This window comes from Anabrus simplex, chromosome 3, assembly GCF_040414725.1.
Source record: "Anabrus simplex isolate iqAnaSimp1 chromosome 3, ASM4041472v1, whole genome shotgun sequence".
In the NCBI taxonomy this organism is placed as follows: domain Eukaryota; kingdom Metazoa; phylum Arthropoda; class Insecta; order Orthoptera; family Tettigoniidae; genus Anabrus; species Anabrus simplex.
In genome coordinates this window covers 402,746,463-402,763,786 of record NC_090267.1, presented here as the reverse complement: position 1 = coordinate 402,763,786, position 17,324 = coordinate 402,746,463, and the positions used below count along the sequence as shown (strand labels likewise).

The 17,324-nt window shown below is 40.0% G+C and overlaps 1 protein-coding gene across 1 annotated transcript in view; it reads left to right on the top strand.

Moving 5' to 3' along the window:
* Positions 1 to 15,775: 15,775 nt before the first annotated feature.
* Positions 15,776 to 17,324, top strand: part of LOC136867377 (trypsin-1-like) — an 80,376-nt gene continuing 78,827 nt past the window's right edge. The window contains exon 1 of the mRNA XM_068227081.1: positions 15,776 to 15,884. Coding sequence (XP_068083182.1) covers positions 15,839 to 15,884 — 46 coding nt within the window. The 5' untranslated portion in view covers positions 15,776 to 15,838. The remainder of the gene's footprint in view (positions 15,885 to 17,324) is intronic.

Genomic DNA, 17,324 nt, shown 5'->3' with positions numbered 1-17,324 from the left:
TATGCTGGGTTCGATTCCGAACCAGAGCATTTCGTGTTGAAAGATTCTTTTGTGTTTAGTATAGATTATTTTAAAAGGGTTTATTATTTTGGTTATCAAGTTGGATCTAGGTTAGGCTTAACTCAGACTTGCCTGTAAGTTGTATAAATATACTCCAGTGTAAATGGGGAGTGATTTATGCCGAATTTATTTGTGATTTATTTGTTCAATATTCTGTATATATTGCGGTCATGACCAATTTTTTTAAAATAGTTCTTAGTATCCTCCTCAAAATATTAACACGATCTTGAACATGTTCGCTGCGAAACTTGTTATTATTCACGTATTATTCAGGTTCCCCCTGTGGGTGGGGGCGGTAGAATAACACCCACGGTATCCCCTGCCTGTCGTAAGAGGCGACTTGAAGGGGCCTCAGGGCTCTGAACTTTGGAGCGTGGGTTGGCGACCACAGGGCCCTCAGCTGAGTCCTGGCATTGCTTCCACTTACTTGAGCCACACCCCTCACTTTCATCTATCCTATCCGACCTCTCTTGGTCAACTCTTGTTCTTTTCCGACCTCGACGCTATTAGGTTTGCGAGGGCTAGGAAGTCTTTCATTTCTACGCCCTTCGTGGCCCTTGTCTTTCTTTAGCCGATATCTTCATTTTTCGAAGTGTCGGACCCCTTCCATTTTTCCCTCTAATTAGTGTTATATAGAGGATGGTTGCCTAGTTGTACTTCCTCTTAAAACAATAATCACCACCACCACTATATTGAGGATGGTTATTTTCCATCAGTTTCCACAATCATCAGGAGGATAACAAACACTTTGATTTTAATATATTTTAATGAAGAGTATTCAGCTTTCTAATTTGTTAACAGATGTCACTTCTCTGGATCTTCAGTGCAACCTAGGGACTTGGAGTGGGTTGTTCTTACTCGAGTATTGTACATTTTAGGGGATTGGCACTCGACAACTTAATTCAACTATTTTTAAGTTTCAGCTACTCTCAGTTCCATTCGAACCAATCATTCATCACCCACATAGCGCAGCGACAAGTGAATTTCTCCTCACACTGGACTATGGACAAGCTGGGGCGGCATGTAAGGTAGGTAGTAATATATTTTCTAAAATGCGAATTTACTTGCGTGTGGCAACGGAAAGATACAAGCATTTCCCTCTTGAATATAACGGTTATGGTAAGCCGATTTTACATTTGTTTTAAATGTAGGATTCCAAAAAATTCTGTTAGTTTGTAATGCGCAGGTTGCTAGGATGCATGCAACGGAGCGCAATCACCCTGGTCGGTATCACCTCATGTAATAAGGATGTACGACCGTGGATCCCCGTTTCCCTTGTTCACTTTGCTTTACGGAGACTAAGCTTTTTTATTTTCTAAACGTTCTCTACCTTGACTTTCGGTCTGTTGATTTTCTTTTCTTCCTTTTCTGAGCGAATGAAAAAGTAAGGTACAATTAAAAGTTGTTGCCACTTATGAAACCACCTACACGTAAGCAACACGACTATGATAACATAAAATGTAACTTTATTTTTTCAAATAGACTGTAAATATTACTGGGAACGGTCAACCGACTTTTCGATTCCGGATGCGTAGAAATGTGATCACCTGGAGATAGCTGCTTTCACCTCCTCATTATTTCGGAATCGTCATCGACCGACATACTTTTTCAGCTTACCGAATAAATGATAATCGCATGGTGCTAAGTCTGGACTGTATGGAGGAAGTTGCCATACCTCCCACTTGAATAGCTGCAGCAGTTTGGACGTTTGGTGGGCCGTGTGGGGTGTTGCGTTATAGTGCAACAAAATCACACCGACGCTCAATTTTCCCCGCTGCTCTTCTTGAATTGCCTTGCGCAACCGGTTCATCGTTTGACAATACGAAACCGAGTTGACTGTTGTGCCTTTCGGCATAAATTCTCAAAGAACACTGTCACCGTTTTCCTTCTGGCTGAAGTTTCGACCTTGGCTTTCTCTCGTGGTGGTGATGTGGTGTGCAGCTATCTCCAAGAGGTTGCAGAGCACTGGAGGTGATTTCTACGCATCCGGAATCGGAAAGTTTGTTGACAGTCCGAGAAAGGTTTACAGTCTCTTGGGATCTATGTGGAAAATAAAGTTACATTGTATGTTGTCACAGACGTGTTGTGCATGTGTAGGTGGTCCCATTAATGACCATAACATGGAACTGTAACTTATTTTTTGATTCGCCCTCGTACATAAGTTAGTTTTAGTTTCATCAACCTTACTCCAGCGTAGCCGTGCAACGGTACCTGGCTCGGTTAATCTCACCAAAGTCTTCTGGCTTCAGTTCCGTTCCCCAGAGCACATGACCTATCCCTTCCCCCTCCACATCGGTTTAAAGTGACCAGGTGAAGATGAGCAGTTTTGAGCAAGCGCTCGCGAAAAGCAGTCGCCATATTTCCAGCCACGAACAGAGAAACTGGTTAAAATCCAGTATGGTAGAGATCACACCAATGACGCGAACGTGTGTTGGACATGTCTCGATCTGGTCATCTACCGGTAAGTGACGAACATGTACAGACTGTGTCCACATTAGTGAAGATGCATCGGATGCGATATTAACCCACGCCGTTCCTCCACGGCAGACACGGTTTGTGCGGCGTACTAATGTTCATTTCTCGCAAAACAATCTGCGAGCAGCTCTGAGAAGAAAACGGCCACGCTGCATGGATACGAATGCTACGGCATAAACAACAGGAGTTTTGTCTGAATTGTCCAATCGCTGGAGGTACTATATCACCCCCCATATTTTCCAGAACGTAAGAACTGCTTCCCTGCAATCTAATACGTGAATGTTTAATACGTTTTGCAGGCCACCGACAGCTCTCTTTACACCATCGACAATCTGGGCAGTGCCAACGGGATGCAATGGCTTTCGCATCGCTGGGAACACGTTGCACGCAACGCTGATGACTATATTGAAGACATGTGGAACTTAGAACCATGTATGTATCCAGTACGCTATTTATCGTATAAATAATATTCTAGGGGGTCCGTTGTCTGTAATGCCATTTATTTCGCCAAATTTTGAAATCAAAGGTTTTTAGCAAACGTTTATGTTTGTTTCTTTGTTTGTTTGTTCCACCATCACGGGTAAACGGCTAAAAAGGTCTCGACCGAACTTTATATTTAGAGTCTACACATACAACAACAGGTTTCTGTGTGCGTATCATTTAAAAATCACTCCATAAACTGGGGTTTTACAGGAAGACCAGAAGATTTGTTTCATATTTTCTCTTCCGCTACTGATTATGTCTCGGCCAAATTTCATATGAATAGTCTGCTCATTCAGAAGCAGGTTTCGATATGCACATAATTTAAACATCAATGAACAGGCAGGGAGATTGTAGGAAGATCAGAAGGATTTTCAATTTTTCTTACGCTGCTGATTATATTAGTGAAGCGCCTCTTCTTTTTAAATAAGTTTTGTTATGTACATAATTTCTCTTGCTCGGCAAATGATGGAGATCATTGCTATCTTGTACTGGCTTCATGCTCTGCAGCCAGTGATGAATTTGAGTTATTTTAAGGATCCATATCAGGAGAAATCAGAGGATGCACCATATTTCTCTCAGCTTTATAATTATCCACACCGAATGTATTTGAGCACTGAGTTAACATGAAGTACAAATTTTCCTTATGGTGTCTGTCGTCTGTCTGTCCGTCTGTCTGTCTGGTTTTCTATCTGTTTGTATATTCCCAAAATAGAAAACTGCTGGACTTACTGTAGCCAAACTACGTATTTGGATTCTTCTCACTCAGGATTGTGTTATCAGATGCATACGATGTCACAATCACATGGAGATAGTATTCTCAATTATTTTCGTTAACATTAGGTCTATCAAAAACTGTATACAGCGAACGTTTAAGAATATGCCAATTGCGTTCCTTTGTGCCAGGTACGTATTTATCGTACGACGGATAATAATGCAGATGATTAAGAAAATTTAGAATTTTAGTCCAAGTCCCGTGGGACATGTGCTGCATGTCACTTGAAGATGGACAATGGAAAAAACTGAAGAGCCATTTTACTCTTTTCGATAGCACAGATATTAAAGGCGTATCATCAACGTCAGAGCGCCACGCCAGTGGTCAGCTTCATCATATTTCACGTTACTGCCATGAGCTTTCACAGGAAAATACCATTTTAAACTGTCGCATTAAACGTATAAATTCCTGTGGGAAATACGTATTCCAGTGCAAATTCTCGTGTGAAGAATCGGTTCAAATGCTAGTCCGTAAATAAAATAGTTGTCAAAACTTAAAAGCCAACCATTGTAGTTTAGCTTATCCTTATCCTTTGTGTCACCGAGCCTTCTGCCCTATTAGGATTTTGGCAAGTCATGTCACGGGATTGCCGGAGTTGGTTCAGCATCCCAGCACATTTGTTTCCTGTCTTTTCTTTTGAACTTTCTGATATTGTTAATTTTCGGCCTGCTTTCTGCTTTTGCTTTCCCGAATCCTTCCTATCTCAACTTTGGTGTTGTTGCTTTCCCTATGTTAAGGGCAGCTAGTGTCACATGGTGTGAAATCTGTTAATCTTGTAAGTGTAAAAAGAGATATCCGGATGTGGATTCTTGGGCTGTTCGGCCGGTGCAAGTTGAAGTTCAGAGTTCGATTCCGCTCTGATGCACAACTTGGTTTTGAAGCTCTAGTTCACTTCATTCAAATTCGCATTAAAGCAAGTAAATTACTACCAGATATGTATCTAAGTCTATCAAGTCTTGTAAATGGGAGTTCCTCCTTCCCTGGGTACTACAGTATTAAGCTCCAAAGCATTACTTGGAATATTTTTCATTGCTTGTTAATATTGTTGTTTTTGATTTGAAAAGAGGATTGAAACTAAACAAAAGAAAATTTATTCGTAAAATATATTAAAATTACATTTTTGTGCCTGGCTTTTGTCCAGTCGCCTAGGGCCTACAATTTCTTCCCCTCTACTTCCACTGAACTCAGTAAAAATAATGGTAATAATTGTTTTGGCTCTACGGCCGTGTTCGGGCATTTAGATATGACAGTAGTTCAATTTCGACTTTTTATTTCAATCCGTGAGATGGCAGAACCAGAAACACTATGATGTGACCTATTGCGGAGTCTTTAGTTAATTACGTCGAGTAAACGCCATGTATCACCAAAGGAAAGGATCATAATATAAAGGACAAGTTGAGTTATTATGAATTTTCTAGGAAGAGGAATTAGGGATTAGTATTATTTATCAAGGGATATATTCGATAAATTTCCCAGTTCTGCTATGATTCATTGATTGATTGATTCTGACATAGTACGATGTAGGGTGTGGAATGGAGTTGTTCCCACATTCCAAAATTCTTACCTTCTCAGCCAAGTGTGAACCCGTGATCTTGGATTCCATTTTAGATTGAGATGTGTTAAGATCTATTTCAGTGAGTTATTTCCTTGCCTTCATAAGCATCCATGGGATCACCCGATAAAAGTTGAGAAATTTAATAATAATTCACGAAACTAATATTGGCTCCCAGCTTATCTAGTAAAGGCCGAGTAGAACCAGTACATTATGTAGCTAACAGCTTTCATGCGGGAGATAGTGGGTTTGGCCCCACAGTTGGCAGCCCTGAAGGTGGTTTAACGTGTTTCCCCATTTTCACACCAGAAAAAAGCTGTGGGTGTGCCTTAATTAAGGCCACGGCTGCTTTCTTCCCATTCCTAGGCCTTTCCTGTGCCATCATCACCATAAGACCTATCGGAGTTTGTGTGACGTAAAGCAAATTAGAGAAAACCAGCACATCCCGACTTCCAGTGACTCCGTTGTTCCACACATGCACTTAATGCACCTGCCCTCGAATATTCGCATGTCGTAATCAGATAACGAATTATTTTTATTCCATTCTCATTAACTATTCCTCTATCTTACCTTAGTTGGAGTACACAGTATGACTTATGAGAAATGATAGCACTCCATTGATGAATAGCCACCTATTAATTAAAAAATATTTAATTGGTTTGAAGCACCGAGCTCATCGACATATACGAAGTCAATCAACGTGTTGCTCGGAAGTTGTATTTCACTTACGACCTTGTGCGGAAAGCATCTGTCTCTGAATAAAGAGGTTTAGAAAAGATAGGTGTAACATTTCGTAATGTAGTAATTGATGATTGTATTTGACAGCATAATATTGCTCACGTAATGTGTAGGATGGTGGTCCACAATGTTCTAATCGTCTTTAACAAGTGTACTTTTAATTGAACCATATAGAGTTACTGTCTTTGAAACGCATGATGTATTATAACTAATGTGTGTATATGTGTGACTACGTGTTACACTCCCGTTCAATTCCAATTACTGCAAATATTAAGCTCCCCATGTACCTCAGTGGAAACATAGTATATCCAACAACCAATTCCTTGATAATGATGTTTTGCTTTAAGAAAAAAATAGCCACCATTGTTATGGTCCTCCTAATGAGTTTACACAGAACAATAATTATGACAATGTACTCAATGGATTTTTTCGTCTTAACTAGCAAATACGTATATCTGGTATCGATCATGAGTGTTTTTGTTCGACTTCGAATCGTATCCACGAAACTTCATTGTAATTTTTGTCCGAACTGGAGGATAGAATTGAATTGCTTTCACACAAATCAACAGTAAAATTAGTGGTGAATGAATAAATACCAGTATTACAAGAGAAATATAGACATGTAACTACAGTACGGCGAATATTTCGCTGTAGACTATCAACCTGGGAGCGAGATTTTGCGATCACAGGGCCCTTAGCTGAGTCATGGCATTGCTTCCACTTGATTGTGCCAGGCTCCTCACTGTCATCTGTATTATCGACTTCCCTTAGTGGACCTTGTCTTCCTTTGTCCGATACCTTCATTTTTAGAAGTGTCGGATCCCTTCCATTTCTTTCTTTCTGCTTAGTGTTATGTAGAGGATGGTTGTCTAGTTGCACTTCCTCTTAAAACAATAACCACCACCACCGCCACCACCGCCACCACCACCACTACCACTCTTCTGCGGCATTCCACGTCATCGTGCCGTCTTCTATTTCCTTCCTGAGGACCAGGGCTAGTACCAACGAATAGAAGTGCTATGTCTGTGTGTTCTCAATATATTTGGTCATCATGACTAGCACAGGTAGTTCAAACAGGAAAATCGAGGTGAAAAATGTATGGTAAATAATGCAAAATTTGTTTTTGTTGAAAGAAAAATAGTAAGATCCCTGTTATGGGCACAAGTCAACAACTCGCCCCACCAAATAACATGAGGCAAAGCAAAGAAGTTAAAACAAGTTAAGCGAGCAAATTCTTCACACATAAAAGTGTTTCATGAACAAAAGACTTTCAGAAGTGTTGTGACGAAGTAGAATTCATAGTCGTAATGTAGCAAAGTATGTATGCATATATTTCTCTGCTAATAATAATGGTATTTAATAATTTCCTGCAAATTTTGTTCTTAATTTAAGTAAACGAAATTATTATTTTCCTTTTAGGACAAGTACATAACGAAATTTCGAGGATATGATTCGTTCATGTACCCGATAACCACTATTTTAGTACCGAGTCTGCTGCATCCTGGATGACAGATTAAGTTTTACTATTCTTCAAGGAGTCTCCAGTTTCTTTAGGTCTAGTCCGGGCGGCACCTATAACCATCATCAAACCAGCCGTATCCTATTTTTTGTTTTCTACTTCTGTTTTTAAGGTCTTCACAGCAAAGGTTCACAGATGGCCTTTACTCATCATCTCACATCTGACTGGTGTACGTTGTCCTCAAATCTTATAGCCGGGTCGATCACCAAATCCGTTCCTTTAGCTCGGTCGATCACTGTGGGGAAAGTGAAATAAAAATTGGTAAGATTTGAACTAGAATATCATACTGCATTTTTGCAATATGACTTCAAAATTCCCTGAACTGGTAAACCTGTACTTCTTCTTAGCAGCTAGCATGCTGAAAGATTTCAATGTTATCAGAAAATAGTGTTATTCTATATTTTTTAATATAGTACAATTTAATTTTTAGTATGCATCCCAAATTTCATGTACACTTTTCTAGGTAATGGCTGTAATTCAGGAAGTAAAATTTCAGAATCGAGCCTAATATTCTTGGTGTATGATAATAGACTCCGGTAAGAACAAAAATTATACTTAATTTTTATTTTCAGACGCTTTAAATCTCTGATCATGAAAACGAAAATCTTTTCTTCAAAGAAACAAGCCCTGTGGGTCACTAAGAAATCAATTGGTTGTTTCCTTCAAAAGAATAAGCCCTGTGGGTCACTAAGAAATAAATTGGTTGTTTCTTAATCTAACTTACAGATGACAGTACACATAAATAGAATGTTTAATTTCAGGTCGGTATACTTAATAGTTCCTTAGTAAAGTATACCTGAAATTTGGGATGAATACTAAAAAATATATTGTACTATATTAAAAAAATTTAATAACACCGTTTCCTAGTAATATTAAAACATTTCGGGTTGCTAACAGTTAAGAAAAAGTACAAATTTACCCGTTAAGAGTGTTTTTTAATTTATATTGCAAAAATGTAGTAAGATATTCAAGTTCAAATCTTACATACTGTTTATTTCGCCGTTCCCTGTAATATCGTACCCCTCCACTTCTTAGTGCATGAAGATGATTGTGAATATCCGCAGAAGCAACAACACGATAGTCACCTTCGTGGGCCTGAAGAAAGTGTATGGCTCTGTGGAGAGACAGACCTTGTTCAAAACGCCAGAAGAACTTCGAGTGTATAGGAAGACCAAAGAAATGATATTCAGACCCTGAAAAACACAACATCTAAGGTGAAATATTTTGGGTAAATTTCTGACCCTTTTGAAGTACACAAAGATGTTCGTCAAGGAGATGGACTCTCTCCTCTTCTGTTTAAGTTGGTTTTATATAAAGTCGTCAGAGAAAGGGAAAAGGATGTCACAGGCATAAGCATCGGGACAGGTGGGAACAAAATCAAAATTAAATGCTTAGCTTTCGCAGATGACCTAGCTGTAATCACTAAGAACAAGGAAGAAATTAAGTACGCTATCGAGACAATGCACAGAATAACATCACAGGCAAGCCTTCAGATATCATCCGACAAAACCTAGTAGGCCTATATGCAGAATTTGCAACAAAATTGCAATAAAGATAAAATTGAAACGGCATATGGGACAGTATCACAGGCATCTTTTGTTTTAAATATCTTGGAGATATAATACTTCCTTCGGGATTAGACAATTTGGCCAATACGGAAAAGGCCTCAAATTTCAGAGAACATTTGGACTGACATGATATCACTACAATAAACGAGTAATCTCACGTAATGCTAAATTGAAGCATTTCAAAACAGATATTCTACCATAAGCTCTATATGCATCAGAAAACTTAACTTTAGGAGGTCATTATAAAATTGCAGATATCGAAAAACAAAACGCAAAATTCTTAGAAACATTTTCGTCCCCATACAAAAAATGGAATTTGGATCAAAAGGCGAACTTCAGGCATTTTTAGTTACACAGATGGCTTCATAGATACTGTACGGAGGAGACGATTGAAACTTTTTGGACACATTTCAGGATGGATAATAATATACTGACAAGAAAGGTCATTCAATGTAAAAATTCCCAAAACAGGAGAATAAATTGGCTGGAGGAAACGAGAGGAGGCCTGAATGAATTGAACAGCGGGGAAGATGTAATGAAAAATCGCAAAAAAATCTTCAGGGCCTCAGTAAATAAACACAAATTTGTGATTAAAATCATCAGCAGGACTAGAACAATGTGGTCAGAAGAACCAAAGAGGCAAACCATTGAGTTCATGAAGAGATTTTGGAGGAATAAGAAGGCGATAGAGATCAATCCAATGAACAAGTTCCAACGCGCTGTATGAATGGGCATAAGGATACGGTAATAATAATAATAATAATTACAAGTGTCTGACTATATAGAGTTGATAAATTGACAGGCGAGTCGATCAGCATTTAAACGTTGAAATCTGAGTCTTTGATACAAATGTATGTACGTATTTATTTATTTATTTATTTATTTACTTATTTATTTATTTATTTATACAGTAACAGGAACGTCAGTACTTTAGATTTACCGGGGAGCATGGGTAACGCCAAGGCGTGTACGGTCCATACTATGAACCACAAAGAGAAGGGTATTTGGATTTGTTCTTTTGAAATTTGAGTCTTTCTTCTTTCAAGTTAGACAAGAAATATATCACCTTTTAGAGATGTGAAGGATGGATTTGAGGAAGTCCAAAGAATGGTTGGAAATTACGCTGTCTCTCGGCATCGGTGTCGCCGATACCCTGCGTTGCCTGACTCTTTTCCCCTCACCGTGGATCTCCTCTCAGCACCATGGCACCACGTTATCCCCCGGCGGTTGACAAGTCTTGAAAGTCCAATGAGGATCGGGATCTAACCCGAGAGTCTATCGCCTGATGATCGATTACGTGCAATGATGAGTTATTGATTTAGCATTTAATTCCACTTCGGTCCCATGAAGGGAGTAGACACGTGTATAGGCATCGCACATAATTTCAGTGTGATGTGATACGACACTTCTTTACTGCACTGCACATTTTGCAAATTAGTACCTTAACTGATTACTAGTCAAAACAGATCGTAGAATTTACAACTTCTACAGTTCATATTGAAAGAAGAAGATTAATACAGTTCAACATAAATGAAATTATTGTAGTTTGGTGCTCTGTTCTAGTGCCCCAAGCCTACTTTGCGAACACAGTTCAGAAACCGCGAGTCTATTCTGTCGCTAAGGCACAGTGGTGGTGGTGATTATTGTTTTAAAAGGAAGTACAACTAGGCAACCATCCTCTATATAACACTAATCAGAGGGAAATAATGGAAGGGATCCGACAATTCGAAAAATGAAGGTATCGGCCAAATGAAGACAAGGGCCACGAAGGGCGTGAAAATGAAATTCTCCCTAGCCCTCGCAAACCTAATAGCGTCGGGGTCGGAAAAGAACAAGAGTTGACCAAGGGAGGTCGGATAGGATAGATGCAAGTGAGGAGCCTGGCACAAGTAGTTGGAAGCAATGCCAGGACTCAGCTAAGGGCCCCGTGGTTGCCAACCCACGCTCCGCAGTTCAGAGCCCCTGGGGCCCCTTTTAGTCGCCTCTTATGACAGGCAGGGGATACCGTGGGTGTTATTCTACCGCCCCCACTCACAGGGGGAAGTAAGCTAAGGCACAGTATTATGACAGTACATTTTACGAAATAAATTATGTCACTAAGGCAAAGTTTTATGAAACTAAAAGGCCTGATTATAACGTAATCAGCATAGTTCGAAGGAAAGAAATCAACTCTGTCCAACAAATAAACGACACCATCTTTGTGCTATTCGCTTTACGTCGCACGGACACAGATAGGTCTTTTGGCGACGAAGGGACAGGAAAGGGCTAGGACTGGGAAGGAAGCGGCCGTGGCCTTAATTAAGGTACAGCCCCAGCGTTTGCCAGGTGTGAAAATGGCAAACCACGGAAAACCATCTTTAGGGCTGCCGACAGTGGGGTTCGAACCCACTATCTCCCGAATACTGGATACTGGCCGCACTTAAGCGACTGCGGCTATCGAGCTCGGTGACACCATCTTTAGGTATTATTATGATATAATTTGTTGCCAAAGACTGGCATGAGTCAAATGATCTCGTTTGTAACTGAAACATCACTTCCCTGAATATCTACAATAACACGACGATAAAATATTATGTGGCGAGTCTGCCCAGTTTATGCAAGTTGATTACAACTTATGATTATATTCGCTCGGAGAATTTAATCCCGTTCTCAAGGATCTTAATGACTCGAACTGTCAAGTTTTAATACATAAGTTTATCGGCTGTTGATGACTCAAAATATGATATCACTTCCTATCTCGCACAAAAGTAGAGTTCAAAGTTTCCACCTTCGACACTTAGAAAATTGTACGTCCACAGACGCGAACACTTGTACTTTCCGTAAACACAACTATCGCTGGCAGTCTGCCAACCAGAGTAACGATCTCTGATCGATATCTTCCACAGACACACAGACGCTGATTTAAGCTAAATCAACTAGCACCTTTTATGTCTGTAGTCCGGGCACCGTGGCTTCTGATTCGTCAATCTTATATCTTTAATTTATCGGTTATCCCACCGTCGATTTTACTGAAATTTGGTATTATACCCTCTGTTGTTATGGGCTACACGATGATGCAATTGGAATTTTGGTATCAAATTTGGTTCTGGACATCATGAGACGGAACGAATTGAATGTTCGTTGGCTACGTCATGACCTTGGCTGGCTTTCCACCAGCGAGCAGTTTGCGTGCATAGCTGCTACATCCGTCAACCGCGCACTCAGCGGTCTGTTCAAACCACTCGTACAGCTGTTGTTACGATTTTGCGCTCGTATGCACCAGAAATACTTTGATAATTAATGTCGCTGTGACATTCCTGTTTCCTGTTTACTTTTCATTTATTTAGTATATTGTAAATTTGGGTTTCCGGTAAATACCTGGTGACAAAGGGGTGGGAAAAGGCTAAAATTAGTAAAATATTGGACGTCGCCTTAGTAAATTTACAGTACCGAAATGTTCCTGGTGAGAACATAAGAAAACTTAGAATACCATTTTCAGGGCTCCCGACAATGGCGAGCAAATCTACCTTATACCTAATGCCAGCTTACAACTACACGACCGATGCAACACAGCCAAATCAATATGTAGTTGAAATCTGTCAACAGGTGGACCTAAATCTTCTTCTTCTCCTTCTCTTATTATTATACGACATATTACCTCCACAGCTGTATGTTGCACTTCACTAACTAAATCTCAAAACGAACATTGTCTTCATGCACATCCTTCATCAAGTTAAAACACGGTGGAAATTAATTCTGAGAAACCATCTTAAGAGCTACCGACGGTGATATGCGATCTCACCTACTTAATGGAAGTTTATACCAACGCAATTTGTGTTGAGTGGACAACTCTATAGGTATTATTATTAATACAAGGTAAAAACAAAGGCATCGGTGCAAGAAACTGACGGGAAACATAAACCAAACCAAACCCCATGGTGCCCCAAAGGGCCGTGGCCTGCCAAACACCGCTCCTCAGCCCGGTGGCCTGCAGGGGAAATGTACACAAGTACAGAGAAGGAGACGAATCATGTGGTCGCTACGACGAATCCTCTTGGTTTCCCAGACCAGGGCCGCTATCTCATCGTCAGTTAGCATTACAAATGTAATCACGTACGCTGAATGAACCTCAAACTAGCCCTCAGATCCAGGTAAAAATCGCTGACCTGGCCGGGAATCAAATCCGGGGTGACTGGGTAAGAGGCAAGCACGCTACCTCTATACAGCGGGTCCGGGCAGTGAAATCAATGCCTCGCCAATTAATTATGAATCGTTCTGGTGTTTGTTTTGCAACACCTGTGCATTTATAACTTCTTTTACTAAGAATTGCCTGACTTATGGAATTACGTCGTTAACTGGAGCATTTAAAGTACCATTATTACAGATCGCTATAATAATGCAATGTTATTTGCTTTACGTCCCATTAACAAATTTTACGGCTTTCGGAGACGCAGAGCTGCCGGAATTTACAATCAATCAATCAATCAATCAATCAATCAATCAATCAATCAATCAATCAATCAATCAATCAATCAATCAATCAATCAATCAATCAATCAATCAATCAATCAATCAATCAATCAATCAATCAATCAATCAATCAATCAATCAATCAATCAATCAATCAATCAATCAATCAATCAATCAATCAATCAATCAATCAATCAATCAATCAATCAATCAATCAATCAATCAATCAATCAATCAATCACTACTGATCTGCATTTAGGGCAATTTCCCAGGTGCCAGATTACCTAGCCTTTTCTTAAGTGATTTCAAAGTAATTAGAAATTTATTGAATATTTCCTTTGGTAAGTTATTCCAGTGCCTAACTCCCCTTCCTATAAACGAATATTTGCCCTAATTTGTCTTCTTAAATTCCAACTTTATTTTCACATTGTGTTCTCTCCTAATTTTAAAGAAAACACTCGACTTATTTATCTACTAATGTCGTTCCACGCCATCTCTCCACTAACAGCTCGGAACATACCACTTAGTCGAGCAGCTCGTCTCATTTCTCCCACGTCTTCCCAGCCCAAACTTTGTAACAGTTTCGTAACGCTACTCTTTTGTCAGAAATCACACAGAACAAATCAAGCAGCATTTCTTTGGATATTTTTTCCAGTTCTCGAATCAAGTAATCCTGGTGAGGGTCCCATATACTGGAACAATACTCTAGGTGTGGTCTTACCGGAGACCTATATGCCCTCTCCTTTGTATCCTTATTACAACCTCTAAACAACATTCTTAGGCGTAAACATGTGCAGAGGTCTGTACCTTTTATTTACAATCCCATTTATATGATTACCAAAATGAAGGCAATTCCTTATATTAACACTCAGGTACATACAATGACTTCCATAAGGAACTGGGACCCCATCAACGCAGAAAAAAAAATTGAGAGGACTTTTCCTGTTTGTGAAACTCACAACCTTTTAACCCCAGTTATCATCATACCATTGCGAACTGTTCATCTCACAACATTATTGAGGCCATTTTTCACTTATTCACAATATTGTAACTTATTTGTTACACTATACAGAATAACATCATCAGCAAAGAGCCTTACCTCTGATCCACATCCACATATTTGCTCATATCATTTATATATAATACATAAAGGTCCAATAATACTGCCTTGCGGAAGCCTCCGTGGCTCAGGCGTCAGTGCGCCGGCCTCTCACCGCTGAATACCGTGGTTCAAATCGCGGTCAATCCATGTGATATTTGTGCTGGACAAAGCGGAGGCAGGACAGGTTTTTCTCCGTGTACTCCGGTTTTCCCTGTCATCATTCCAGCGACACTCTCCATTAACGTTTCATTTCATCTGTCAGTAACTTATCATTGCTCCAGAGGAGTGCGGCAGGCAACGGCAGCCGGCACATTTCCTATCCTCACCGCTAGATGGGACTTCATTCATTCCATTCCTGACCCGGTGAAATTACTGGAAACAGGCCGTGCATTTTCATTCTCATTACTGCCTTGAATAATTCTCCTCTTAATTATTACTGGGTCAAATAAAGCTTCGCGTACTCTAACCCTCTGAGATCTACTTTCTAGAAATACAGCCACCCAAAGTCAATCTTTTGTCTAGTCCTATTTCACTCATTTTTGCCAGTAGTCTCCCATGAGCCACCCTATCAAATACCCTAGACGGGTCAATCGCGACACAATCCATTTGACCTCATGAATCCCAGATATCTTCAATATATTACTGGAATCCTACAAGTTGAGCAGAAGTTCTATTACGTGACAGTAAATTTACCGAGACAAGGCTGACGTATTTGAGCACCTTCCAATACCTACGGAATGAGCCAGGATCGAACCTGCCAAGTTGGACTCAGAAGGCCTGCGCCTCAACCATCTGAGCCACTGAGCGTGGCATTATTACAGAGACACTCACTTCGTTGTGTTTATGAGAAAGAATGCAGGATGTGTACTCAAAGTCAAGGTGTTGAAACCCAGCCACGTTTGACGGAGTGCGTTCATTTCAAACCTGAACCTTCTTATGTACACAACTTACACAAAGGCAGAAAGAGAGGGGAGAATCCAGAGAGAGGGAAGGAGCTAACTTCAAGGTTACCCATACAGTTTAGCGCTGATATATTTCTAGCGATTAGATGAGAGAGATTTATTCTGAGTGGCAAGAACCTCCAGGGAAGAAGTAAATCGTACATTGAAGTGACTCCCTAATGCTGCGACTTCAGATTCTCATCAGTTTACTCGGTTTCTGCTTTGGTGAGTGAGTTATTTAAATAAGAACTGTGGTTTATTTTAGATAGCACGCCTGGTGGCCATGATTGTTTAGGCATTGAAATATAAACGGTCTGACATTGTGGTTAGCCGGTTCGAGTTCCGCTGTTCGAAAAAATTTTCCCCATCAGAATGTTGGCTGTCAGGGTGGAGTACATGGTGGTATACAATTCCTAATGCCTAGATTGCGTGGCAAATGCCTGGATTAAATTCCAAACCTCTCCGCGCTGCTCATATGGAGTGAGGGCATTCGACACTGATGGTGGTATTTCGTTCGTCGGACGGGGACGTTAAGCATTCAGCAGACCGCTTGGTGCTATTCGACAGAAGTAGGCTATGTTACGGCAGCGGGTTTCACCCTCTCATTTCCCACGATCATATATCACGTCATTCACTTCATGTCATTAACACCTCTGACGAGGTTGGCGTCAGGAAAGGCATCCGTCATGACAGTTTAATCTTATCTCATACCCGACCCCGTAGAGAAACGGGACAGGTATTGGACGAACAAATATTTATTTTAAAATAAGAGAAACTACAAGCTTATCGCAACACTTTAATATTGAAGACCACTTAGCAAGGTAAAGTCACCGGCATCTCGTTAAAGCGGATGCCATTCTTTTCCCGACCTATGAATCTGTTCCATTTTGAGGAGAAGGTACACATTTCGCTAGTTTACATTTAAGTTCAAGGCGATTTTTTTAAATAATTCAATTAATACATATGCCCCTTAATTTAAATATCTACAGTTAATATGCATTCACTACCACCCATTGACTAATGGTCACTTAATTTTAGGCTTGCTCATTCTTTCCAGGCTGTATGTTTCATTTTCTTCAGAATAATATATGTTTCACAATAAGTACTACATTAAATGAATAGATTACTTTGCCAAAATCGATAATATAGTCTCCAAAAATGTCTAAGGTAGACGTGCTAAGTGGGCCAGATGGTGGAGTGCTGACCTTCTGAATCCAAGTTGGTGGGGTCAAGTCTGGTAGAGTGCGACGACTTTGAATGGGCTCAACTAAGTCAGCCTCGTGTCAGTAGATTTACTGGCAAGTAAAACATGTGGTGTAGTACACAGTGTCAACAAGAAAACTGTAAAAGTAGTTAGTAGAACGTAAAACCTTATTACTTATCTCCTTCACAATATTTTCTTTCTTTAATCGTAATTTAATTTTTTCAGCAATTCATCCTCCAGTTTTTCCGCGGTCGTGGGGTCAGTTTGTGTTCTATGTATATGATGATGATGATGATGATGATGATGATTATGGTGATGATAATGATGATGTAGATTTGGTCCAGTTTTACGCCTGAGTACCGTTGTTGATACCAACCCTATGTGGTGGGATGCATTTACTATTTCGTAAGTTCTGTCGTGATTGCCAATGTGACGTGTCGTGTCGTGTCGTGTGAGGTGGG